Source organism: Buteo buteo, chromosome 22 (assembly GCF_964188355.1).
Source record: "Buteo buteo chromosome 22, bButBut1.hap1.1, whole genome shotgun sequence".
NCBI classification, from domain to species: Eukaryota; Metazoa; Chordata; class Aves; order Accipitriformes; family Accipitridae; genus Buteo; species Buteo buteo.
Genome location: NC_134192.1, coordinates 18114906 through 18139580, shown reverse-complemented (window position 1 = coordinate 18139580; position 24675 = coordinate 18114906). Strand labels below are relative to the sequence as shown.

The window sequence follows — 24675 nt, the reverse complement described above, 5'->3', positions numbered from 1 at the left end:
CCACATAAGCTACTTAGAGATTTCATTTCACCGTGACCTCATTGCTTGGCCTGAACTCTGTAATTACTCTTTTTTTTTTTCCCCTCTTCCACAGCAAGTGTGGTAAAACCAGTGTTTTAACATAATTTCGGGAGCTTCTGTTTATTTAGCAGTGTCATTTATTGCGCAGTGCGTAGTTAACAAAAGTTCCTCAAGTTTAAACAGCAGGCATCTGTTATTAGTGCAGCGTATGCACCCGTGGAGGTTCAGGAGCTGTTTCCTGAGGCATGTTGCACCTCTTGGCACCAGGTTACCTGCCAGAATAATGGACTCTGCCTGCGGCTGCCCGCAAGGCCAGAACCGCTGGGAGATGTATTTTCCTATTCACTTTTAGTTTGGAGCGAGCTGTTTGTGCTTCCAGCACAAGGGACTCTAATCTCCTTTTTAAATCTGGAGGTAGCTCTGCAGCAGTTCTGGGGAAAAAATGGTTAATTTTCCCCTTTGTAGGCTTTGGGCTAGTCCTGTAGAGAACACCAACTGCAAGTATTGTTTTGCAGCCCGAGGGACAAATAAATGTATCAGATCAGAATCTCAGGGCACTGAGATTAGACTTTGATGACTTTGAATTTAGCTCTGCCTTGTGTTACATGCTTCCTACCCTGCCCTTGCAGGAGGCTTTTTCTAAAAGTCGTATCGGGAGGCATTTCGGGTATGAAGCATCTCAGCTGAGTTAAGCTATAAAGTGTTTTTAGGTGGCTGCTTCCCATGAGCAGGAACCTACAGAGGTGCCTGCCTGGGCTCAGGCTCCAGCATCCTCCTCACGCGTGAAGCATGACCCCTGCCTGCCCTGCCCGGTGGTCCCGCACCGGCTCCGTGCCACCTCTCTCAGTCACTCAGCGTGGGAAGGGGATGTGCTGCTGGGGTGTGATCTCCACGGGAGTGGAGAAGAAACAGTCCTGAACGCTGAACCCAGGTATTTCTAACTGCTCTGTTCAGGGTTGAACCATTGTAGCCCGTATTTGGAGGGTTAGAGGTAGTTTTCTGGTTAGAGGAACAGCGCTGCTTGGGGGGACCAGGGCAGTGCCCCAGGGTGACTGCAACATTGCTGTGGGTTGTTGGATACTTTTTCCATCTACTGGCTTTGCAAGCGGCATTTGAGCAGCAACAAGCTGTGTTTGTTATCGGGCTGGTGCAGGTGGCACAGGTCCGCTGGCCTTGGGCAGGTAGCAGCTCCCGCCGTGCTGCTGCGGCTCTGCCACATCCCCAGCCCTGTGGGTCTCCCAGGAGCTGGCTGGGTTTGGGTTGGTCCCCCCTCCTGCTCCGTGGGAGGAGAGGACAGCCCACGCTGATCTCCGTGGAAGTATCCCCAGGCTGCCGTCTTGCCCTCGGTCCTGTATGAGTGGCGTGGGGCTTCAAGCGTTGCTCATCTTGTGGCAGTGGCGTTGCAGAAAATTCACTGCAGTTATTAAAGGCTGCAGATTATCTGACACCAAGATCCCATAGGGCTACTCAGACAAATGTTGTCACCTCTCCGCTGCGTGGTCTCTGCCAGAGGCTCATAAATACCAACGGATATTAAAAATCCTGTTTTCAGATGTATTTCACAGCTTAGGCACGATGAATGTGCCTTGCCCTATCAACATGACTGTTACGTGGCTCCATTTCTGCCTCCCGTAAACTTTTTTTTTATCCTGGATAGGGTATGAAACGGGGTGATAAAAAAGAGCAAGAAGGGCAGAGTGGCGTATGTGGGTCTGCTTTGCTACCCTCGGGGTGCAGGCCGATGCCCTCTGCAAAAACAAATTGGATTCTGAACTTCAATTTACACCACTGAAGTCATCCCTGCTGAAAGAAGAGTGGGGCCAGGATTGCTGTGGGGAGGCGGGATTGAATTGCCATGGTTAATCCACTTTCAGGAGATACTGTCAGCTTGAAATATAACTTTAATTCTTTTTTTGGTAGATGGATTCTGGCATTGGACTCTTATTTTTAGCCTTATGCTACTCATATGGCTGTTGTGGGGAGATGTGGGAGTAGAGTGGGGCAGTGTGTTGGTGACCAGGGGAGGGTTTGGGTCCATCTCCTTGTGCTGGGCTCCCCACAGGACTGGGGTGAGCAACTGCCCACTTCCAAACTCGCTTGGCAGATGCCTGGGAAGCGCTGGTCCCTGTGTCGTGAGTCAAAGACAATGTGCTTTTTTTCCTTAATTACTTTTCTTGGGTTCTTGTGAAGCGGGCAGACAGCCGTACCTCCGGGCCACCGCTACGCACCACAGCTCTACCGATGCTGCAGGGCTGGTGCTGATTCAGGCTGTTGTAAGAACTAAGTAAGAAGTGCAGAATGAAAAGTTACCGATGCCCCCGTTGTTTTCAGTTTTTCCCCCATTTGTATTTATTTAAGGCCAGGAGCTGTTGCCCTGCTCGCAGTGCAGGAAGGCTGTGGGGGGGAAGCACCCCGGGGTGCACTCCCATCTATCGGGGTGCCTGGTGCTGTCTGAGCCCACCGGCCGGTGCTCAGCTGTCACAGCATTCCTGCCTTGGTCTCTTGCTTTTGCGGTTAGTGCGGGTCCTTGCTCTGGAATTTTCCTATTCCTGTTTAAAACCCAGGATAAGTAAGAAAATAACAAACAGTCCGTAACCGGGAGCAAAATTCTTTGTTTTCTGTGTTTGTGCAGTGTACAATAGGACCTTAGTTGTGTTATTCCCTTTTAATTAAATACCTTGGGGCCTGATCCTCTTTGCAGCCCGTGCCCTGGTAAATCCCCAGTGTTTAGCAAGTGCTGGGCTGGTTCTGAGCTGCTGACTCAAGAACGTTTGCTTGACATTCGGGGAAAGAAGATGCCTCTTAGACGGGTGTGCAGTGCTTGTCCCTGGGTTGGACTTGTGTTGTGACTCGGTGCCTTTGCCTTGTCGTAGGCCGGTAATGATGTTCCCTTGCTCGTCTTCTCCTGGGGTCTCCATCCCTCTCTGCTGCGCGACTGCCAGCAATGGGGGTACACCCAGGTTGGTTATGGGGCTGTGTGGGGTGCCCTGCCCTCCGCTGTCCTCCTTTTCCCAGGACTTGTCAGCTTCTCTGGGTCAGGACCTGTCCCTTGGTGTCCCCGCTGGAACGCCTCAGGCTTGCCCGCTTCCCAGCGGAGGAACAGTGAGGAAAGCGAAGGGGGTTTGCTTTGTGCAGCCCTAAACCCAAGGAGCTGCCTTTGTAACCGGCCGTTACTCTTCATTTGCATGCTTAGTGCTGCTTTCATGTGGAGCTTTTCCATCTGGGGCTTGTTTTATCTAATTAAAAAAAATAATTGTGTGCAAACCACCACGAGGCAGGGTTGCAGGGGACAGGCACTTGAGACCAAACTTTAATGTCACCTGTGGCTTGTCACCTCTGGGGGGGGCTGCCCCAGCCAGGCTCCCTGGGCACTGCTTCGCTGCTTGCTTTGCATGCCCTGGCTGCGCCCGCCGAGCTGCTGGTGTTCTGCCAACAGCAGGGAAGGGTTTCTCTCATTAAAGTGCTTGCAAGTGTCACAAATTTCCTTTCCAAATCCTTACCCTTCCCAAAGTGGTGGGGAGACTGATCCTGTCCCTGTGGGTGGGGGCTCATGTGCGTACAAGTGGTGCCTGGTGCGAGATTCAGGGCTCCATTTGGGCTCTGATGTAGTTTTGCAAAGCCCCTTTGGATTTTTTGAAGGTCAGCTCACCCCAAGTGCCCCCCAGCCCCGTGCTCCTGAGGAGGGGGGTCTGGGTCAGGATGCCCCACGGCAGGCAGAGCCATCAGCAGGACCAGTGCACAGTGGTTTGTCCCCTCGTGTCCCCAAAGCTCCGCATGGCCGCTTTGGGGAGGAACAGAGGCAGGAGGAAGGCCTCGGAGAAGGCCTGTGTTGACTCAAGAGGTGTGTGCTGGAGGTTAGGGAGATGACTCAAGCCTGGGGAGGAGCGGGGCAGGTGGTGATGCTCAGCCCCATGGGGTAGGTCCTACCTGGTGCTCTGCAGGAAAATATTCCCTTTGAGACCTATTCAAATGACAGAAAATGGCCCAAAGTCGCTTTTTAGAAGGAAGATAAATTGCCTGTTGGCAATGCGGAGTAGGTGAGGAGGGGCAGGGGTGGGTGGGAAGAGCCCCTGGGGCACACCTGGACCCTGCCCGGCTGCAGGGGGGGGGATGCTGGAGTATGTCTTGTGGGATATGTCTGAGCCTAGGGTGGAGGACGCTGATTTACACTCCCGTCTTTAGTTTTTGCAGCAAATGTGTAATAAAGTCTATTTTGGGACACAGAGCACATCTGCGATTTTCTTTCACGCTTGCTTTTTTTTTTTTAGAAAGTGTGAACCAAACATTACAGTGTGTGACTGCCGTTCCTATTCTAATAAGAAGAGCATAGGTGGGAGTTGGAAGCCTTGAGAATTGCTTTTTTTTTTCTTCCCCCAATGCAGCCATGTTAACACCTTGAGATTGAGGCTGCGTGTCAAATACCTTGTACCTGACTGCCAACTTCTGCAAGAAGCATTTTGCTTTCATTAATGTGACAAAAACCTGCAAGCAGCAAAGGTTGGGGCTGGGGTGTCTCTGTGACACCGGGTGGCAGTTCTGCTTGGAGAAATCCTACACTTCAAAAGAGTGTGGATTTTAATGAAGTGACTTGAATATTTCATGAACGTTACTGAGATTTATTTTGTAATGTGTATTTAACGTGACAAAGGTGTTTCATGCTCTCAGGGCCAGTTCCCCTATAGCAGCCGCAGGGCAGCCCATGCTTAACCACAGAGAAGACAATGGAGGCTCAAATTGGGAACCTGGAGCTGCAAGAGGCTCTTCCCTGGGGCTGCAATCCCTTATTGATGCCTCTACCCTGGAAAATGGGGTCACAGGAGTTTCTCAAATTCCTGTAACCGTTTCTCTTTAATGTTGCAAAGCAGTCTCTTAAGTGTAGCTTTATTCCCAGTAATAGCTCAACCATTTGGCTAAAAATAAATAAGAATCAAACAAAAAACCCCAGCCTCGGACAAGCAGCTGCATGGAAATGTTCACATATGCAGTTAAAGTTTGGAGAGGTTAGAAATGGCTATAAGGGTGGACTGGAAAGCACCGGTCAAACGTTAATGATAAATGGTGCTGCCAATTAAACCTGTGGTGTGCAGAAACTTCTCTGTGGAGAATAACACGTGTCTGGAGGCTGTATTTTATTCTTAACTCGAAACTGTTTTTTTGTCTCCAGTTGGTATTTTGCTAAGAATAATAATGACTGTCTGGGCTGTGTGGGGAAAGTTCGGAGCTGAACTGACTTGAGTTGCAGCTGAAGGCATGGCAATTTGCTTTTAACAATAAAAATTATAAAAGCAAACAGGCTGTCTATTAATAGCAGGCTTTTCAGCCTTGCCTTTAATTTCATCCTGTTGCCTTTGGTTTATGTACTTCCTTTCCGATTAAAACTGCTGCTTTCTGGCTGTAACTGTTGATGTCCTCTTCAGTGGAGAGATTTTTTTTGAAATGTTAGTTAAAGGCAAAGCCGGTGGAGAATGTTACAGGAGTCTCTCAGCCAAAAGAAACCTTCATACCAAAATTAGTTGTTCTGCCAGTGACCATGTTTCTTTAGCAGTGGAGGTTGGGTCCCTGTGAGCCTCTTTCTTCCTCTTTCTCCATGCTCGCATCTCTTACCTGCAGCGGTGTGCAACAGAAGAACAGCCTTTGGCTGCTAATTCCTCGGGGTGTGGGACTCTGCATCCCCTTGGGGGACTTTAACCTGCTGAGAAAATGCAAGGGTGGCCAAGTTGGTGGACACCCCTTGTGATACGTGTGACCAAAATCTGCTCGCTGGAGGAGCTGGCATTGCAGCGGCAGGGGTAAGGGAGTCACTGAGCTGCTCAGCCCAGCTGGGGTGTCTGGGAAGGGTGAGTTTTCCGAGCAACTTGGACACAGGGTGACAGAGTACACTATTAACCCATTTGCCTTTCCCTGAAAATGTTTGCTCAGGGGATTTTTCAAGGGAGTTTCCTGTATTTAGTTGCATGTAGGCAGCGGGTGCTGAGGCCGGAGGTTCTCTTCTGCAGCTCAGCTGGGCACTTCGGTGGCCTTCTGCCCAAAAGTGTCCCCTGTCTGAGGGAAGGGGTTAGGCTATGGAGGGGAGCAGGCAGCAGCTCTTGCCCTGTGCTGGGACAGACTGTCCTGAGGTGATCTTGGAAAATACCTTACTTACAGCTTTAGACTGAAATCTGCTTCTCGTTGCTCATCTCAGAAATATTTCTGTGCTGGCTAAGGTCTGGTGTTGGGAAGGATGGGCTGGTTTTTGCCTAGAAGGTTTTGCTGGTGCTATACATGGGGTGTTGTGGACTTCACCTGCCTGTGCTCTCCCCAGCCAGCAGACCTGCATCCAGACCTGGGCTTTGAGCTCTGCGGATGATGCATACCACTGCATGGGAGCTGGGAGAACCCTGCTGCTCATCGCCTGCAGCCTCTGCCCCCCTCCCCAGCTCCCTCATCTCTTGCAAGTAGACAATATCTTTTTTTTTCTCCCATTTTAATTCCCAAGCAATATTGAGGCTCAGTGGGGTTTTTTAGTGTTTTTCCCTCGTTCACCTGGAGATTTGCAGATTTTCTCTAACTTGTGGGGACCGTGCAGGTGCTGGGCTGCAGGCAGGGCTGATCCCCAGCAGCTCGGGGTGCCGGGCTGTGGCTGTTTGCTGCCTGTGGCTGTTTGCTGCCCGCCGGTGATTAACCGCTGCTGCTCAGGAGCCTGATGCCGCTGGGTGGTTGATAGCAGCGAGCACTGTGTGAAGGACATGTCGGTGAAGCGTGCTGTGCTCAGACCGTGCCTTGCCTTTAGGGACACTGTGCCAGTCGGAAAGTGTCTCCTACTCATTGGAAATGAGTCATAAGGACACTGCTGCTCATGTTGCTGATGATTGTAGGCCATTTCTATTATTAATATTATTTAATTATTATTTAATAATCTATCTGCTGTAGTTTTGCTCTCCTGTGACTCTCTGCACCCTTTCCGCAGGCTGGCTCTACGACCACAAGGCAGTCTCAGCTGCTTTTGGTGTAACTGTTACGCTGCAGTTTGCTGAATTGCTTTGAATTATCCAACATCTGACCAGCAAGTTGTTCACCGGTGTCTGCCTAAATTGGTTAACATTTCATTTGGGCAGTTAGTATTTTGCTTTTTGCAATAAAGTTGACTTGAAGACTTGTGCATGGAGCTGTTACATGGATTGCCATCACCCTTTTGTGGTAGGAAAGCGATGCCGGTACTGCCTGTACGCTGCAGGGGATGGGCAGTAAGTGGCAACCTGTTTTAAAGCTTAGTTTAACCTTTCAAAGTTGGAAATGGAGACCAAAGGTAGTGAGGCAATTCATGATGTCTAAGTCAGGCTCACCAGCTGATGGAGCAGGTTGTGGAGTGCTGCCTGCCCGGGTGCAAGGGCTGGAGGGCACGTATGTCTGTTTTGTGCCATAAATATTGGTGCCTGAATCATCCCACTGGTGTCTGTGAATTTACTCGCGTGTCTGAAGGTCATGTGAAGCAGTGTACCCCATGACTAACTTGTAGCCTGGGGAAACGGTGAAATGTTCCTGTTTTAAAAGGTCTCCTCTGGCCCCTGCCCTCGCCCAGCTGCTGTCTTGCAGCAGCAGCGGCTGCTGGGTCAGGAAAAGGTTGTTCTGCCCAGAGGCTGCAGCAACTTCAATATTAATGCATTAAATATGCATGTATGCAATATATACACATTAAATATGCATGTATGCAATATATATATGTGCATTAAATATATATATTTATTTTTGCTTATGGGCTCTTTCTCGGGCTTAGCCAAAATCCAGGGAGCTGGTGGTTGGCACAAGGGACCGCTTTGATGGCTGCAAAGTGCATTTGGCTATAGAGCTGCGTGCCCGCAGGTAGGGTGGTAGGGCTGGGTGGGGAGAGGAGCTGGTCATTACACTAACGAGGGGCTTGTTGGTAAAAGGGAAGCAGTCCTGGGTTGTGCTTTCCCTCCCCTCCATCATTTTTCATGCTTTCATAGGGATGCTCACTGCCATGGATGCTGCTCAGAACCAATACTCCTTATGCAATTCCTTCCGCATGTGATTTGCAGTATGTCTTTCTCTCTCTCAGGTACCTGTTGCATCTTGCTGACTCCAGTCATTTTTTCCCCAAAACTTTAGTAATTTGGTTTGAGATGGAATTCCAACCGAAGCCAATTTAGTCTAAAAGCATGCCTACTCTCAACATCCAGCTGTAATTGATAGCATTTGTAGTTCAGAGATGTTTGTCCTGCTCTGCTTAATGAAAGCTTAATGTACTTATTTTTGATCTGGCTGTTTGTAAAGGGCTTTTTGTTTTCCTCCTGCAGCAGAAAGGAGGGGTAAGCACCTGCGAGGCTATCATAGCTGGGTATTTTGAGAGCAAATCGGGCTCATTATTTTTGTTCATGACTTGAACAAGATTCTTGTTAACCTCCTTTGTGGCCTTGGATGAGCAATGATTTGCTATGGGCTTTTTGCTCTGTGATTTCAGCTGAATTTTGCAGGATCTATAGGTGAAAGGGCCCTTGGTCTGGCCTTAGCCTTGCTTTCGTAGGGTGGTATGCAGAGGGCTTGGTAATTTCTAGCTGTGTATTTTCAACAGGTCAGCAAGCAGTATTTAGGTCTGGCTTATCTTAAAGTATGCTGTATGCCCTTAGTGAGATTTTATAAGACTATTAAAGTGAAAAACAGAGGCAACACTAGCTTGATAGATGTAATTTGTTTGCAATATTGTGGCAAATGCACTGATTTGCAAAACAGAGGGATCCGATTTTTCTTGTACAGTAAAGGATTTAGAAAAGCTGAGTAAGATGTGCAACAGGCATGACTAGACAATTTGAAGCATTTCTTTGGTGTGGCGATCCAAGATCTTTTCAGCGGTAATAAAAATTAAGTACTGCTAGACTGCAGTGACGCTGTACTCCTTCACCTGAGTCTCAATTGGCTTAAGGGGGGGGAGAAATCTCACTGATGAGAAATTAAATGTGAGGGAGAGGAAATCCACTTTATGAGCAGCCCTGCCATCTTTTAGTACGATTTCTGTGTAATTCCTCCCCAGCGTTCACACAAAGCCAAGCGGCTGCTGCCTGTAGGGACCAGGGGTGTTGTAAGGTCCTGAGTGCTGCTCAGGGCTGGGGGGGCTCAGGTTGTACTGGGGGCACCTGCTCAGCAGCAGCCATGGTCTTATGGGGGCTGCAAAGCCAAGCTTAAAATGCAACATTGATTTTTTTTTTTACCACCCCCCACCCCCCCCACCCCCCCCCCCCGCCTTGGCTTGCAGGGTGGTGTTTTACATGCTGGTTTTCTTCACTCTGAGTTGTGGAAGGAGTTTTTTATTTATTTAATTTTTTCCCCCTTCCTTCCAGCTCACCTTATCTTATAAATGTTTGCTCAGGGAGGGAACACAGTAAAATTAGCTGCGATGCCCAGAGGGCTGTCGTCCTTGTATCAGCCAAATTAATATGCGTCATTTCTGTGGGGTGGTTTCTTCCAGTGCAGTTGAATGGATGGAAGTGGGACTTTCCGCTTGACAAGTACCATTCTGGTAAGTGCAGGGTGGGAAGATCCAGATGTGCAGAGAGAGGAAACCTTGGGTGAAGGTGCTTGTCTTTAACTGTGAGAGCAGGAACGCTCTTATCCCAATGCCCATCTAGGGAACACGGCTGGTGGGATGGCGATGGCCGTGAGTCACGTCCTGGGATGCTGGCCTCTTCTCCCGCACAGGATGGGCTCGCTTCTGCCACTGGCGGTGCTGGGATGGACCACACTGAAACCCCTCATGTACCAAGCCCGGCATCCCAGGGCCAGCTCAGACCTCGGCTCCGTGTCCCTGTGGATAAGCGGATTTCCCTCCCGCTGTAAAACCCGGCTGCTGCATTGCTCAGCACGGGTGCTCGGTCAGCCCCAGGCAGTGTGTCCTTTGCTGGAGCTGCTCTGCAGCTACGTTACCCAGTCCGGCAGGAACATGAGCCAAAAGGATTTCCTGAAGATAAACAATTCTAGGCCACACATTGAGGATTTCTCTCCTGACTGGATGGATTGCACTGATCCGGTATCCTAGTGTAACTGTGCCTGCAGCCCCAAGGATAAATCTGTTGGTTACTGTAGTATCTAGGGATGAAAATACTCCAAATGGGGTCTGGGGTGTGTGGAGCTGACTTTGGCTGTGGAGCAAGGGGTGAAGTAGGTGATTTCTCCCTTTCTTCCCCCTTTTATCCCCTGCTACTTCTGTGGAAACATTTCTCTGCAGTACGGCAAGGGGAGGGTTAGAAAATGCACAGCTTTTACTTCTTTGGGGTCAAAAAACTTAATCTGAACCAGCGTGAGCAAGCAGCATGGGGGGGCTGGGACCTTGGTTACCCATTGCAGAGGCTGAGGGCACCCCGTGATGCTGGCACAGGGCTCGGTCACCCTGTGATGCTGGTGTGGGGCTCAGTGTCGTCCCCCCCTCCGCAGCCTGGACCTGCCATCCCATCCTTCCTGGTGGCTGTTGCATGGGAAATACAACAGTCTTGACCTGGAGGGATGCAGAGTGGGCAGGCCTGGGTGCCAGCCCTTGCTTCTGGGTTGCTGTGGTGTTGTACACCCTGGCAGGGGGGTCTGCAGCCTCTGCCCCCTGCGGGTGGGCAGCTGGCCGGGGGGAAAGGGAGGAAACGGCTCTGGGAAATGGGCTCCTCGCCAGTCAGCTGGCAGCCTGGCTCCGAAATGCTGGGAAAAGTTAAAAAAGGGCAAAATGTTTGTAGGTGGTGGAGGTCAGAGTAATGTCTGGCTGAGCTGGGATGTATAACATAGTATTTAGGGGTTTTTTTGTTTCCATAACTGAAGACCTCAGGCTTTTGGAGGACCAGAAAGCAGCGGGAAAACCAACAAATTATAGCTCTGCTGGCTGATGCAAGCATTGTCAATTGCAAACTTGGACGTTTTTTTCCAGTTTGCTCTTACTTTAATTTTTGCCAGGGCAAATCACTGCTCTGAAGAGCTTGCTGCCCTGCTAAAATAGCTGCCAATGAGCAGACATATGTGCACAGCTTGAGCCGGGGAAAGGAGGGAGGAAGAGGTTTGAAGATGGGAAGACCTTGTTGTACTTGCTTTGTGACCTCTGCAAAACATTTGGCTTTTATTCAAAGTCCTTTTTCTGTTCTCAAGTCTGAAGTGTCCCTATGAGCCTGAATTTTATATGCTGGCAGCATGCTGGTCGAACTTTTATTTTTGGCAGTCCAAAAGAAAAATATGCTGCCTGTATTTCAAGATGAGCGATGGTTTCATAACCCTGGCTGCCAACAGGGCAGGGAAAAAGAGTTGAGATCCTGAAAACTTCCAAAGGTCGGTGGTTATGTTTGAACAAGAGCAACAGATTTTCCACAAAACAGCAGCACTGAAGTAATGCTATCCCAATCAATGTCTGCTGGCTTTGGTCTGGGTTTGGCTTTCTGCATCATATATGAACCTGACTTTCTGCAAAGCGCTGCTGAACTGAAGCTGTGATTATGGATGATGTGGCATATTTGCTGGGAAGATGCAGTGTGTGTGATTTGGGGGTAGACTGCCTCCATATGGAAAAAGAGAACCAGAACCAAAGAAACCAAAACCCACACCAAAAAAGCTCTTTTCAGCTGTCACCCTTGTGCGCGGCGCTCCCCAAGTCTGAGAGAGGGCTGAGCCCTCCTGTAAATTTATCTGGGGAAAAAACTCTTATTTCCTCTCTCCACCCATCTTAAATCTTTCAAGTAGTCCTTTCCCCTGTTCTCCCCACCCTGCTATGTCTCTGTCTGCTTTTATCGGTGGCTTTATTGGCTAAGTAAACTTTTCCAGGAAACTCAGCTTGGTTGCGCTCTGCTGTTCTCCACCCCGTCGTCCTTGGGGAAGGTGACCTTCCTGCAAGCCCATATGGTGAGGCAGCACATCCTTGGGACAGAGGGGACACAGGGACGGGCTTGGCCAGGCCCCCTCGTGTCACTGGATGCACCTCGACTTGCCTTAAAGATGGTGCGATCTGGGTTGATGATGCTTTGCTAGAGCACATCATCTGCTGCTTTGTCATCCCCAACAGGGACCAGGGATGAGGTCTGGGTGTTGAGCCCCATCATGTGTTGACCACAGTTTAAAAAAATAAAAAGTATTGGTCCTTTTCCCGTGTCTCCTCTTCTGCTCTTGCTTGTTCTGCTTGATCTGGGGGCTCGCATGGTTACCCCCGGCTCCCCCCCTCACCCCGGCAGTCACTCCTTGGTGATACTGTTCTCTGTCTGCTTAAAATATCGGTACGGGCTTCAGCCTCAATGGAGGAGAAGGGATGCTGGTTTAAATTTCAACCTTTTGCTTTCCCAAGGTATTGACCCTCCCTCTTCTGCTTAGGAACGAGCAACAAAAGTTCCCTCTGGTGGGAAAGGAGCTCGGAGCTGTGCTCACCTTCAGCCCTTGCTCTTGGACCTGTGGGCTCTTAGTATTTTAAATGCAATGGTTTTTTTTTCCTTCCCCTGAGGACTGTGCGTGTTATTGACCCTTTTCTGCAAACGTAGGGGAGAACGGTGGGGTTGATCCTGACTGATGGAGTTCTCCCTATAAATCAGGAGATCTGCCTAAAAATGTGGTCTGTGTCGGTAAGCATAGTCTGAGCTGCTAAATTATTAACCGCTTTCTCAAAGCATTGCTTGTACTTGCATAGAAATGACTAAGGACAAAGAGTAATAGAAAAGTTGGCAAGAAAAATCTCAATTAAAAATATATTGGTTGGGCAATGAGATCAGTGTGCCGAGCGACTTTTTGAGACTGCCAGACGGTTTGGGGAGGTTATGGTAAATTTGAGGAGGCTTTTTAAAATTGTGGATGTGGGTTTTTTGGTTCTTCTGGGATAAATGAGAGGGGAGCTAGAACAGGCTGTTTTGGGAGGTGGTGTTATTTTTGCAGGCTTTTTTTGTAAATCAGGTTGTCTTCTCTACTACTTTTATGATAAATGGAACAATACAGGAGTGATTAGACTTTAAACTATTCATGAGATCTAAGCCAAGTAATGTGATTTACTCTTTTTTCTGCATATATTTAATATAAGCTGTGATTTCAAATGTTTGAGCTTTGTACTTGTACCGTATAATTATCTCTGGTTTTAGCAGATGATTTTTTTTAATTCCTGTGGTTTTTATTAGATCTTTTTTCTATGAGTTATTTGTGTTTACTTTGTGGCTTGAAGATATCTTCAGCAAACATAAAAGGAGTTGCTTTTGATTAGTTAGTTCTGGTTTAGGTGCTTTCTGAAACTACAGTAAATCAAATGGTGGTGGGTTTTTTTCCGCCACTATTTTTTTTTTTCTGGAAACAGGGCCAGCAGGTAGCCCAGACACTTGTTTTCCATATGGGGCATATACTTAAACACTATGTTTTGCAGCTGCCCTAGAAATAGCCCACTTAGATTGGCTCCTTGTCAGCAGTGGCTGCAGAGCACATGTTCACCTCTCCTCTTGAATTCAGTCTAACTCCATTAATTTTTACCCAGACTTGCTAATTTTTACCCAGGTTTGCAACTTTTATCAAGTGCTGGCAGGGTCCTGGACATGGTGCTGTGATGGATTCCCAGAAGTTTGGGAGGGCGGGTGAAGAGGAGCCTCTCCACAAGGCAGGAGTGAGCTGCTGTGCTGGGGCAGGACATGTTTGGGGGAGAAGGGCCCAGATGGAGAGGGAAAGAGCCATGAAGAGAGGCTTGCCCAAATGCAGGCAAAGAATTTGGGGAGTGGTGTGGGCTGCAAATGTCATTCTGCCTTCTCTATGTAATGCTTCAACAGCTTCAAGTCATAAATGATGTTGGGTCATTAGTTGCATCCATGGGCTTTTTTAGCCCTGGTCTGATGCCTTCAAATCATACCTGTTCCGAACGCCTCAAAGAAAAGTTTATAGCAAAATGCGCAGCTGACCTTCCCAGGGCACATTAATGTGTGTAGATGGGCTTTTTAAATTTGGACAATGTAAGAAAACAGCCGTTATCCCTACTGCCTTATTTTCAGAACTGCTGCTTCTGGCAATAAGTGGGCTTTATACAAAGTTGAAAGTACAGGAAGGTTGGGTTACATCAAAATATTTAACAGAAAGACGTTCTGTATCTGAATTTCTCCATGGCATGAGGAAGGCCGTACCGCAGCAGCAGCACTTTGCCCTGCTGTGCGTGCAGCAGAGCGTGTGTGCCTGCATCGGTGGTGAAGATGTGGTTATTTATTACTGCAGCCTGGGCGCCTGGTCCTGCCCGACGTGGGAAGCGAAGATAGATAGCGAGCTGCCAACTTGGAAAGATGCTCCTGGCAAATCCGCTAGCCTTGTCTTTATCTCCTGTGATTTGTGTTTGACTCTCTGGCTGTTGTCTTCTAGCTGAGCTCCTTCAGGAGGAATCTGGTTTGGATGCCCTGCTGAGAGGTTGACTCGCTGAGGGACTTGTTTAGACTCTGGGGGAGCAGAGCAGGAGCCCTGAACTGAAGCTTGAAACGTTGTGGGAGAGACCTGCATCTTTGGGGCTGGTCTTCAAGTGATGCAAAAAGGATAGCAGCTCTTCTCAAAAATACCTCCTCTCCCTCCTCTCAATTCCCGTGGTGTTCCCTGGGGTGCTGCTGTGTGTCTGCCAGCTGCTGGGAGCTTTTCTGGGTTGTTCAGGCATGGTATGGGAGAGAGGGGACTGGGGTCACCTACCAGCATCCCCAGATCCTCGTGGCTTGGTGGGAAGATGCAGTGCAGCTTCCCACCGCGCGGTCCTGAGGCTGTGGGCGGTCTGACACCGCTAATCCCTACAGATACCTCTGGTTCTCCCAGTGCTCCTGCAAACACCATGCCTCGGGCAGAGGGAGGTGATAAAGTGCATATGGGGGGAACGCAATTGTTTATTTTCTTAAATAATCCTTTTGGCAGGCTTGGCTCTAAACAGCAGAAGAAACTCTGGCTTTTGCTTGCAGCAGGTGACTCCTACGCCCTGCAGCATGGGCTTTATAAAACCTCACCAGGCAATGAAGCAGCTGTTTGAATTGTATTCAAGTAATATTTTTTTTTTGCCATCAGAATTAAAATTTTGATGAAAGGTGGTTTGGAAAAGCCATCTAAATCCTCTCCCTGCTAATCTGCATATTTTATAATTTTCCCAAAAGCCTGGCAGTTCCTCCCTAAATCTCTCTTAAGTCTCTGTTGAGAGCTGTTATTAAGACTTAGCAATCTATTAGCAACCTGGCGAGCTGTTTGAGGTGGGCTTGTCAAAATAAGACCTTTTAATTGCCAAGCTGAGCCAATGCCTCTTGCTGCAGGCATCATCATGGTGTGTGTTCGCTTTCTGGGAGGTGGAAAAAATAGAGGGATGTGCCATGAAGCCTTCCAGCTGCTCACGTGGCTATGTGATGTTGTGACACTGTGGGGTGATTGAGGGAATGGGAAATGAAACACCAGGAATGGTGGAAGTCTGGTTAGACCACAGAGTGAGGACTTCTCCTTCTGCTGCAGCCACAGAGGGCTCTGATGCACTGTGGAGGGGGTTGCTGTCATCTTTGTAGGAGATGCTTCAAATAAATAACTGAAGGGGAGTTGAGGGGTGGAAGCCCACCTAGGAGCTGGTGGTGATAATTTGGTGGGGCTCAGTTGGCTAACACAGCACACCTGGGATTTGGGTTCTCTTCTGCTCTGGGGCTTCATGTGCTCCACACTCCAGGTTTTCCATGGCTAACTACAGATAGTCTTACAGAGTAAATACTTGTGTATATTTTTCCAGGAGTGTTTTAACCAGAGCTTTGTTGCTTCCATGCCACTGCGTGTGTTTGGCAAACCCTCGCCCCTGCTCCTTCCCTCCGCTCCGCCAGCAGTGTGGGCAGGGGAAGCTCTCGTTTCCTCCCCGCGCTGGAGCAATGCCCAGCTCCTGCCTGGGGACTTCAGGCTTGGGGACAGTCTGTCTCTGCTCCTCGGCACTGCGGTGACATGGATGAATGGCTCTGCCTCTCGCTCCTGGGGCGCAGGTTGGTGAGACCTGGACTTGCCGCCTCCTTAATGCAGCAGGTACATCAGGGAACCTTTTTGGGGTCTGGTTTCTATTTCAGAAGATGCGCTGTTTGCTGCTGCAAAGGGTGATGATGAGGCTGGGAGGACGGTCAGCCTGTGTCATGGTGGTGGCAATCCCTAGCTGGGAGCACGTGCTTGCCCGATCTGTGTTTGGGGAGCCAGTGGTGTGCGGTGGGAGCAGCTGCTGGGCTGCTGCTGGCTCTGCATCTGGGCAATGCAGGGACACGGCGCAGGGGCACGAGAAACTTCCTTCGTCCGCTCTAAGCGTCAGCTGCTGGAGGTTTGAGAGAGCGGTCTGTAGTGAGAGCGGTCAGCCCACTGAAGTGGGTTTAGGCGTGGTGTAAAAACACTTCTTTAATTAAAGGTGTTGCAGACATGGGTGGGCAGCAGGGGGAAGGAAGAGCTGCTGCTTCCTTTGGGCAGACGCTGCTCCTGGTGCAGCAGGATCCATTCAATTGCTGCTGCTCCAGGTACATGTATAGGGCTGGCTTAGATTTTTATTTTTTAATATTTTTTTTTCACACGTTCCCTAAGCAGCAGTTAGTCCCAGGCCTTGCTGTCTTAGTGTGGTTGTTTTCAGAGCACCTTTTCTCCAGCTGGGTTTTTCTTGCAGCTTGACAAGCTGCCTGTGATGAGCCCTTTGGACAACCGGGGCATGCCAGGAGCATCTGCCTGCAGCGGGCTGAGCCTGTGCTGGGCAGCTGACATGGGACAGGGATTTGGCATTGTTGGCACCTGCCCTGGTGGGGTTTCAAAGCAAACAAGCTCTAGGGTTGAGTATTAATAAGACTAAGTGAAGTATGAACAGCATCTGCTGGCATTTTAGCAGTCTTGCTGCCTGCTAATACCCTTGAACCGTGAACAGTGACAAATGTCTTCCTTGCTCATGTTTTAAAATCCAAAACCTTAACTCTAAGAAAACCTTAGCCTGGCCTAAGACCATTCCTTTTTCGCTGTCTCTATTGGCTCTTAGTGGGCATTTTAAATTCACTTTGTAATCTTAAGTTCAACCTTGCAAAACGCTTCCTGGTGCCAGCCAGGTCTCCTCCCTTGGCTGCAAGCATCTGTGGCAGGGACACTTTGTTATATGCAAGGTAGAACTTGGACAGACCAAAAAGCCAATTTTTGAACTATCGCACAGTTCATTTCTTTTGAAAATAGACTTTTCTAATCCACCGAGAACCTTGCACGTGCTGGGCAGCCCAGAGCTGGAAGCTGATGGAAACGGAGCCCATGGTGTTGCCCCATCCACCTGAGAGCCTTCCCCAGGGCTGGCAGGGACCTGCATTGCCTCTGCCTTCTCCTAAGTTTGCAAGTGTTTTTAAATGAAGTTATAGGAAGTTGGAAATGTGATATTTGAGTTACATTTAAGTAGAAAAGCACTGTTACTTTCTGTATATTCAGATACCTTGTTTACTATGCATTATTTTAACACGCTCTCCATTGGATTGGGAGGATCTGTCTTTAGTTTGCTGGGTGCTGTGACCTCCTTTGGGAAGCCTGCAAGGTCCGTGGGGATGGCTGGGTCTCTGCTAGAGCCCCGTGTTGCCGGTCACAGGCATCTCTCGTGGCTTTGTGCAAGGGATGCTCTCCTTCTGCAGAGCCGCTCTGCTTCCCCTCTGTTTGAGTTTATTCTGCTGTAATTCCCCTCAGCCTCCCCTGGCTGCTGCGGAGCAGAGGAGCTGTTGTCAAGCCCCTGTGACACCAGGTTATCGTTCACTTGTGACATGTCATTCTGTTTTAATATAAAACAAGACAAGCTGGCATCCCCAGCACCCCATGTGTCTTTTTGAGGAGTTTGTGATGTGAAACTGTCTGCTTTGTTATTTCTTGTTTTATCTGAGAGGTTAAAATAGCAGAAGTATACCTTTTTTTAAAGCTAAATCCCAAGTCTGTGTGCACCGGTGTGGTGGTGAGATGTTTTGGGTGGACTTTTGGGTTTGACAGGAGAACAAGTGTAAAGGAGGGTGCAGTTTCCATCGTCCTCCCTGGGGTCCTGGGGTAAAACTTGGAGCTGCTGTAGGAACCCAAGGCTGAAGCTGTCTCTGTGCAGTACGTGCTGGTGCAGGAAAAAGTTTGCTGTGTGCAGGTAGGGCTCTCCAGGTTGGGACTAGGAAAAGGTGTATAGAAGACAAACTATATTCCTAATGGGTTGAAGCATTTGATAAAGATACTTTCTCCTTCAAGAAGGAAAAATGGCCTGGTAGATGGGCCCAGTCTGCAAACGCAGGCAGCAGTTGTCCTGCGTAGGGCAAGAATGCGGTGGATACGAGCAATGACCTGTCCCGGTGGGGCGTAGGACAGGCTGTGGTCCTGGGGGTTGGTGGCTGAGCAGCAGTGGGGACCCCAGGTTGCAAGTTCAACATTGCCTTGGTTTTGCTAAATGACGTTACATGCACCTTTGTTCTCTGCACTGGGGTAGAGAAATGAATTTTTGAGGTTCCAGCTGCCTTATTTCCACCGAACAGCACGGTGCATTCAGAAGCTGGAAGCTTTTAATACAAATATTTGACTGTTTTTGAGCTAGAAGCTAACTTTTCCTTTTCCTGGTTGCCCAACAGTGTGCCGGAGAAGAGAAGCGGGTCGGTACGCGCACTGTGGTGGTTGGGCACCGTCCGGTTTTGGAAACAGATGCGTACGTGGCACAGAAATTCTGTGACAACAGGATTGTCTCCTCCAAGGTGAGCTTGCGCTGCTTGTCTGGGGGCATTGTGCATGTGTATTCCCTGCTCGTGTGTTCACCCTGATTTTATTTGATGGTTGGTTTTGAAATTTAGAAACTCCGATTCCCCAAGGCTGGATGTAAAGGTCACTTTGCAAGTGGAGCAGCCTGGTATGTACCTTATGCCACAGCTCCAGTCTATTAGTCTTTTTTTTTTTTTTTTTTCCTATCAATCCCAGTGGGGGTGCACACAAGTTCCTTTCTTCTAGGCTGGATGAGAGCAAAGCACATGGACACATTGGTTTTGTGGTGGTTTTTTTTTTTGTTTGGTGGGGGTTTTTTTTATGTTTTCTGGCATTCCCTTTGGGAAGAAAGGACAGGTTAAGCGTAATACAGCACGAGACAACAGCAACTCAGATTTGCAAAAGGGGATAGGGATTATTTTGTAAATGGACAGAAAAATACGATTCCTTTTTTCTTCTGTTGTTCCGTGGGTTTTTTCTCTCTTGAGATAGGACAAAAATAACCATGCTCTATTTATCCCTTTGGATGAAAGGGGAAACATTCATACGGTATTAATGCAGCTTTTGTTTATGGTGGAAAACTGTGATGACACCCATCTGCCTTCTGCTTAGCTTTTTTCCATGACATTCATGAAGCTATTTCAAAAGATTTGAAGCCAATTCAAGTAAAATATCAAACAAGTGGCATCCGATATTGTCAACACAGCTGGATACATACTATGTTGCTTAGGATTCATGATGCTCAGCATACAGTCAGGCTTCAGTTTTACTGTACTTGAGCTGTAAAGGGGGTTTTCCTCTCCTTTTGGTTTTTATACAGCTTAGATCTTATTTGTTTTTATGTCTCTGTGCTGTCTGAGTTTATATTGGGGAAAAGTTTTAAGTCTAACCATGTGTAGCATTCCCATTGATGTTTCCTTGGCACGCAAGAGACATGGAGTCTTCTTATCTGACCAGACTCTTTTTATAATTAGGCGGATATTGGTCTTGAGACTTGGCTGCTTATTATTCTTTGCTTATTCCAGGCAGACTGAAAGATCAGATATTAGACCCCTTATTTTCCATGTTGTTCTTAAATTCCACATTTTCCAAAACAAATGATTCAGTAGCCTTCTTAAAATGATAATGAAGCACAACCTAATAACATATTTGTATGGGCAGCATGGTGCTTTTTTTTTTTAACAGAAGAGCAACTCTAAGGTGGCTTTTGGAATTTGTTTGGGGAAAAATAAATCTCTACATTGTGCATTACGTCTACATGAGATCATGTCTCTCCAAATGCCTATCTAGAAGTCGTTTGCTGAAACGGTTCCTGTTGTTTTTATCTTCTACTTTTCACCATCTCCAACCATGTGGTTTGGGTTATTTTGACAAAAGAGAAATAGTTGCCTACTTTAAAGCAAAGAAACAAAACCCCTCATGTAACTGTGAGATGCTTTCAACTGTTCAATAACCAGTGGAGAGAGCTGGAGCTGAAAGCTGAAGCAGGAGCTCAGTGGCATCTCAGCATCCAGCTGCATCGCACTCCGGTTTTAAAGCGTGGACCTCAACCTTTGCCTGGAGCACGCCAGGGCTGCTCAGGCAGTTCACTGTGGTGCTCCTCGCTGGGTAAAAGGGAAAACTTCTTTCCTATTTTGTGCAGATACTTCCTGTTTGGTAGCCAAAGTCCCCAGTAAGCCTCATGTCTTGGTCTGTTTGTGAGCCCCCCCCTCTCTCCCCGCAGTACACCCTCTGGAACTTCCTCCCGAAGAATCTTTTTGAGCAGTTTAGAAGAATTGCCAACTTCTACTTCCTCATCATCTTCCTTGTGCAGGTAAGAGCTTTGATGCCAAGGGTAGATTTTATTTACCTACTGATGGTAAGCACAGCTTGAACAAGAATTGAGGTTCAAAACTGACTCTGGTGCTTATAAGTGGTGTGGTTGGTTGGTTGTTGTTTTTTTAATTGGAAGCTGTGTTATAATTCTGGCACACTGTCCAAGGCATAATAACAATTAAAATATTTGGGCCTGTCTGAGATAATTGCTTCAGCATTTGAACATTAAAAAACCATCTTAACTCTAACTGTTAAGATCAGTCAACCGGTGAAAATACATTTGATGCTACAGAATTAAGATCTATTTTTTTGTCATCTTTATTACTTCTGCTGCATAACTATGTATTTTCCCAAGTTATATGATATTTGTATATATTAGTTATAGTGAGTTTCAAGGCAAGCAGGAGAGATAGGCTGTACTCAGTAAAATTCAGAAAATGCATGAGCTTTGGGAGAGTGAAACTTCAGGAAGCTGCTCTGCACAGACAAAATAGCAAATTTTATACATGGACAAACTTTTTCTGCTCTGCTTTGAGGCTTTGGTTAAGGGGCAAATCCTGAGCAAACCTGAATACTTGTTTTCTGTTCTGTCAGCAAGAAAAGCAGGCTGTCAGAATGTTTTGGGGCGAAGGGAGTTTGGGAGAATCACTGCAGTGCGTTTACTCACCTTTTAAATCCTCAGGCCTGGGGCTCAGCAGACAACCTGCTCTAGGGCTGAAAATAGGCATCAAAAACCTCTACTCCAGCAAATTAAATGCCACCGTGCAGCTACTGCAAACAGCCTGCTGTTAGATGGCTTCTCTGGGGTTTTGGTGGTTCAGGGCTGGGGTATTGCTCTCTTCTAGGCTGCATGTTCAAAAGACAAGCATCTAAAATACTTCGTCCTTACAGTAAAGAGTTATGGCTTATAGTCATCCCAGTGGCTGACGCAGAAATGGGAGATCCCAAGATAACGGCCGTGGATGGCTCCTCCTGGCAGTGTTACATGAAAGGCCAATTTACCCCGGCATCAGCTGGCTCGCCTCCATCTCTTGATTTCGCTGGCGTTGCTTCATTTTGTCAGACTGAATTTGTAATTTGCCTTGAACTGAAGCAATGCCCTGGAGTCGGGATGTCCTTTTTGTGTAGCTGGCCATTTAGTGACGCGGTATTACATTTTATCTATTGACCCTCTGGCCATGAAGAACATGGGATATTCTTCATTATACTTAGAAAACCGGTTGCAGTTTAGCTGTTTACCCATTTTAGGCACAGGTGTATGCAGGTGAGAGAAGAGCGTGGCTATTACTCCTTGTTTTTATTCTGTGAGCATCTCTAAAATAAGGAAGCAACCCTCATGCTCTATTAGAGAAAAAACAAACCCAACCAAACAAAACCAACCTGACAGCACTAATACACTTGCTGCCCTATAAGAGTAACCGATTGCCCCTGAGCGCTCGTTGTTCTGGAAATGTCACTTGCCTTAAAGCACTAGGGCCACTCCATTCATTTAAAATACCAAGGGTTATACCTTGATAAATGGCATCTATAGCTTAAATGTTGGTGCTTATCTTTAAATTAAATTAATGGAATTGCCCTATGTGCTGCATGAGGAGTGAAGTATCACAGTACTTGGGGAATTGCCTGGTGCATCTGCTCTACCTGCTGCTGAAACCCTTTATCAAAATGTCTATTACTCTGTGACTCCAAATTCAGCTCTTGTTTTAGAGAGAGAAAGTATGTGCATTAAACATAAAACACCTATTAGCGTGCTAATGGGGTCACAAATAGCTGTTTCTTTGGTGCACCTATTGCAACACTCAAAGGAAACTACAAGTAAAGTCCTGGTGGAAATGGCTGGCCTGGAGTAAGCGTAGTCCAAACATGTTTGTGGACAGACCAAGCTGTTGGCAGTAAGCTAATTTAGGAGGTGCCAGGAATGAAAAATGTCCCTTTTAATTGATGGAGATGACTTCTGGACTGTGGTCTGCAGTCTTCTAAACAATGAATTAGGAAGAAACTATTAAGTAACAGGAGGATTTTGTCACTTTTAAGTGGATCTAAATTAAGCTGTTGAAGTCCTAAACCAGCTCAAAAATAGCTTCAAAGGAGTCTGCCTTTGTTCTGGCTCGTTGCTCATGTGTCCCTTGGCTTTCCACCAGCTGTGAAGGGGAAGAGCAGTGTCCAGCCATGGGATGCGCAGGGAGTGCAATCTCTAAATACATAAATGAGTTCTTCCGGGGACTTCATCCACTATGTGTGTTCATACATCTATAATACAGCATTTGTGTGGACAGAGATTTTATCATTTGTTTAAACAAATACATACCACTGCATCTTGTCCAGTGCAGAAGAATCTCCTGCTGGGCAGCTGGAGGTCCTTTCCCTTGTCCTTCTCAGCTAAAAGGCAAAGTTCCTCCTGTATTCCCAAGATCTGTCCAATTTTGTGCCAGATAACTTTTGTCTGACTGGCCTAAACTTCAGTGATGCCACTCCAGTGAGTGTCCATCACATGTTGCGTGGGATGTGTCCGTGTGACACTTGGCACCATCCTCTCTCAGGGTTGTTCCTCCAAAGTCTGGTTTCTACCAGACTTTCCATTTGTAAACAATTTACACCCCTTTGAGTGAGCCAGGGCTTTGTGTTCCTGGAAATATTTATTGTGTTTATCTTGGTTTACCCTCATGCTACTTAACTCATACACCACTTACCTGGCTGCTTCTTGTGGTGTATCTCTTCCACTGCAATATCTTCTGGCTCTTTGAGTCCAGTAGTGCAGGGTAATACTGCAGTGTATAGCATTTCACAGAGTTAAAAATTTCCACGTTGCTTCCTTCCAGCTAATAAGAGCAGTCCTGTCCTTAACGCAGCTTTTTACGGCAGCCTAAAACAATAAATATACAGATGCTGCTGTTTGTGAGCGTGCCAGGGAAGCACAAACAAGCGGAGGGAAACAAAGTCCCTTTGTGGGGACACAAAGCCTTTCTGCTGAGCTTCCCTGTCCCTTTCATCACAGCCCTCACCATCTGCCTCTCGTGCTCCTGTCCTTCCCGAGGACAGCAGGAAAAATGGCCAACTTTGCATGCCCTCGTTTGGAAGGTGGGGCAAGGGCGCACTTCTTCCTGCTCTTATGTTATTCCCTCCCGATTATGAACCTGTTCTGCCATTCTTACCCTTCAGGCTAAGTCATGATACAGTCAGAAGAAACAGCGGTTTCCCGCAGCCCGAAGGTTTAATTAATGATGAAGGGACTTGGTCTTTGCTGTGGCGCTGGCTCAGCCACTGCACTGAGCTCAGGAAGGATCCAGCTATCCACCCCAAGGCCCCTGTGTCGTCACTGTGCTTAAATTGCGCTCTTAACTCCAAATTTTGGAACTTAAAAGCAAAATGTGGGATTCTGTTTTGCTTAAATATTCATGTTCCATTCTGCCATGTATTTCCTTAGTCATTTGGGCTGGTGCATGTTATTTTTAACCTCTGAGTGTCAGTGGTTCAAGATGACTGGTGATGTCTTCCCTCTCATAACCAGCCATGTTTTAGGGTTCAGATGTGCCCTGTCCTCACTACCAAAGAGAAGAAACAACCCTCCTGGGGCTCAGTGAGCAATAAGGGTGTTTTTCACGTCATGCATTGCTCCTGTCTCTCTGCCCCATCCTCCTTCGCTACCTCGGTCCTCTCCAGCACATCCCATGGTGGGAGCAGGCTTGTTGGCACCAGCACTGGGAGTGATTGCATTTTAATAGCCCATCCCCAGCAGCCCATTCATCCAGGCTTTTATTTCCCACTAGAGCAACGTCAAATTGAGGTTTTAAGCTACTTCTGAAAGGGGTTTTTCCCACCTAAGGACATCACATGGTCTTCAGGAGAAGGGATTATAATCTGCTCAGACTGCCCGTGCTGGTCCTTCTCATGTGCCCCTTCCTTCCCTCCCTCCTCTGCTGGGCTGTGACTTACCCCCAATGTACCCAGCACCCTTTTTCCCCTGTTACCAGAGGTTTTGTTTCTTCTGCTGCCTGAAAATCAGTTGTCAGCAGTACATTTTTTTTCTCTGCAGGTGATAGTGGACACCCCAACCAGCCCGGTGACCAGCGGCCTCCCACTCTTCTTTGTCATCACTGTCACCGCTATCAAACAGGTAACAATGTCAGTTTGGGGAGAGGAAGATGCTCTTTGGGACATGTAGTGGAGAAAATGATGAGC

General features: G+C 47.7%; 1 protein-coding gene across 7 annotated transcripts in view; it reads left to right on the top strand.

Moving 5' to 3' along the window:
- The window catches only part of ATP11C (ATPase phospholipid transporting 11C (ATP11C blood group)), a 58724-nt gene that overhangs the window by 678 nt on the left and 33371 nt on the right, over nt 1-24675 (top strand). For all 7 annotated transcript variants that reach the window (XR_012654017.1, XR_012654018.1, XM_075054428.1 and 4 more), the window contains exons 2-4: nt 18558-18677; nt 20405-20494; nt 24530-24610. Coding sequence is in view for 5 of the 7 variants with exons in the window: in XM_075054428.1 (XP_074910529.1) it covers nt 18558-18677; nt 20405-20494; nt 24530-24610 (291 nt within the window). In the remaining 2 variants the exon portion in view is untranslated. The remainder of the gene's footprint in view (nt 1-18557; nt 18678-20404; nt 20495-24529; nt 24611-24675) is intronic.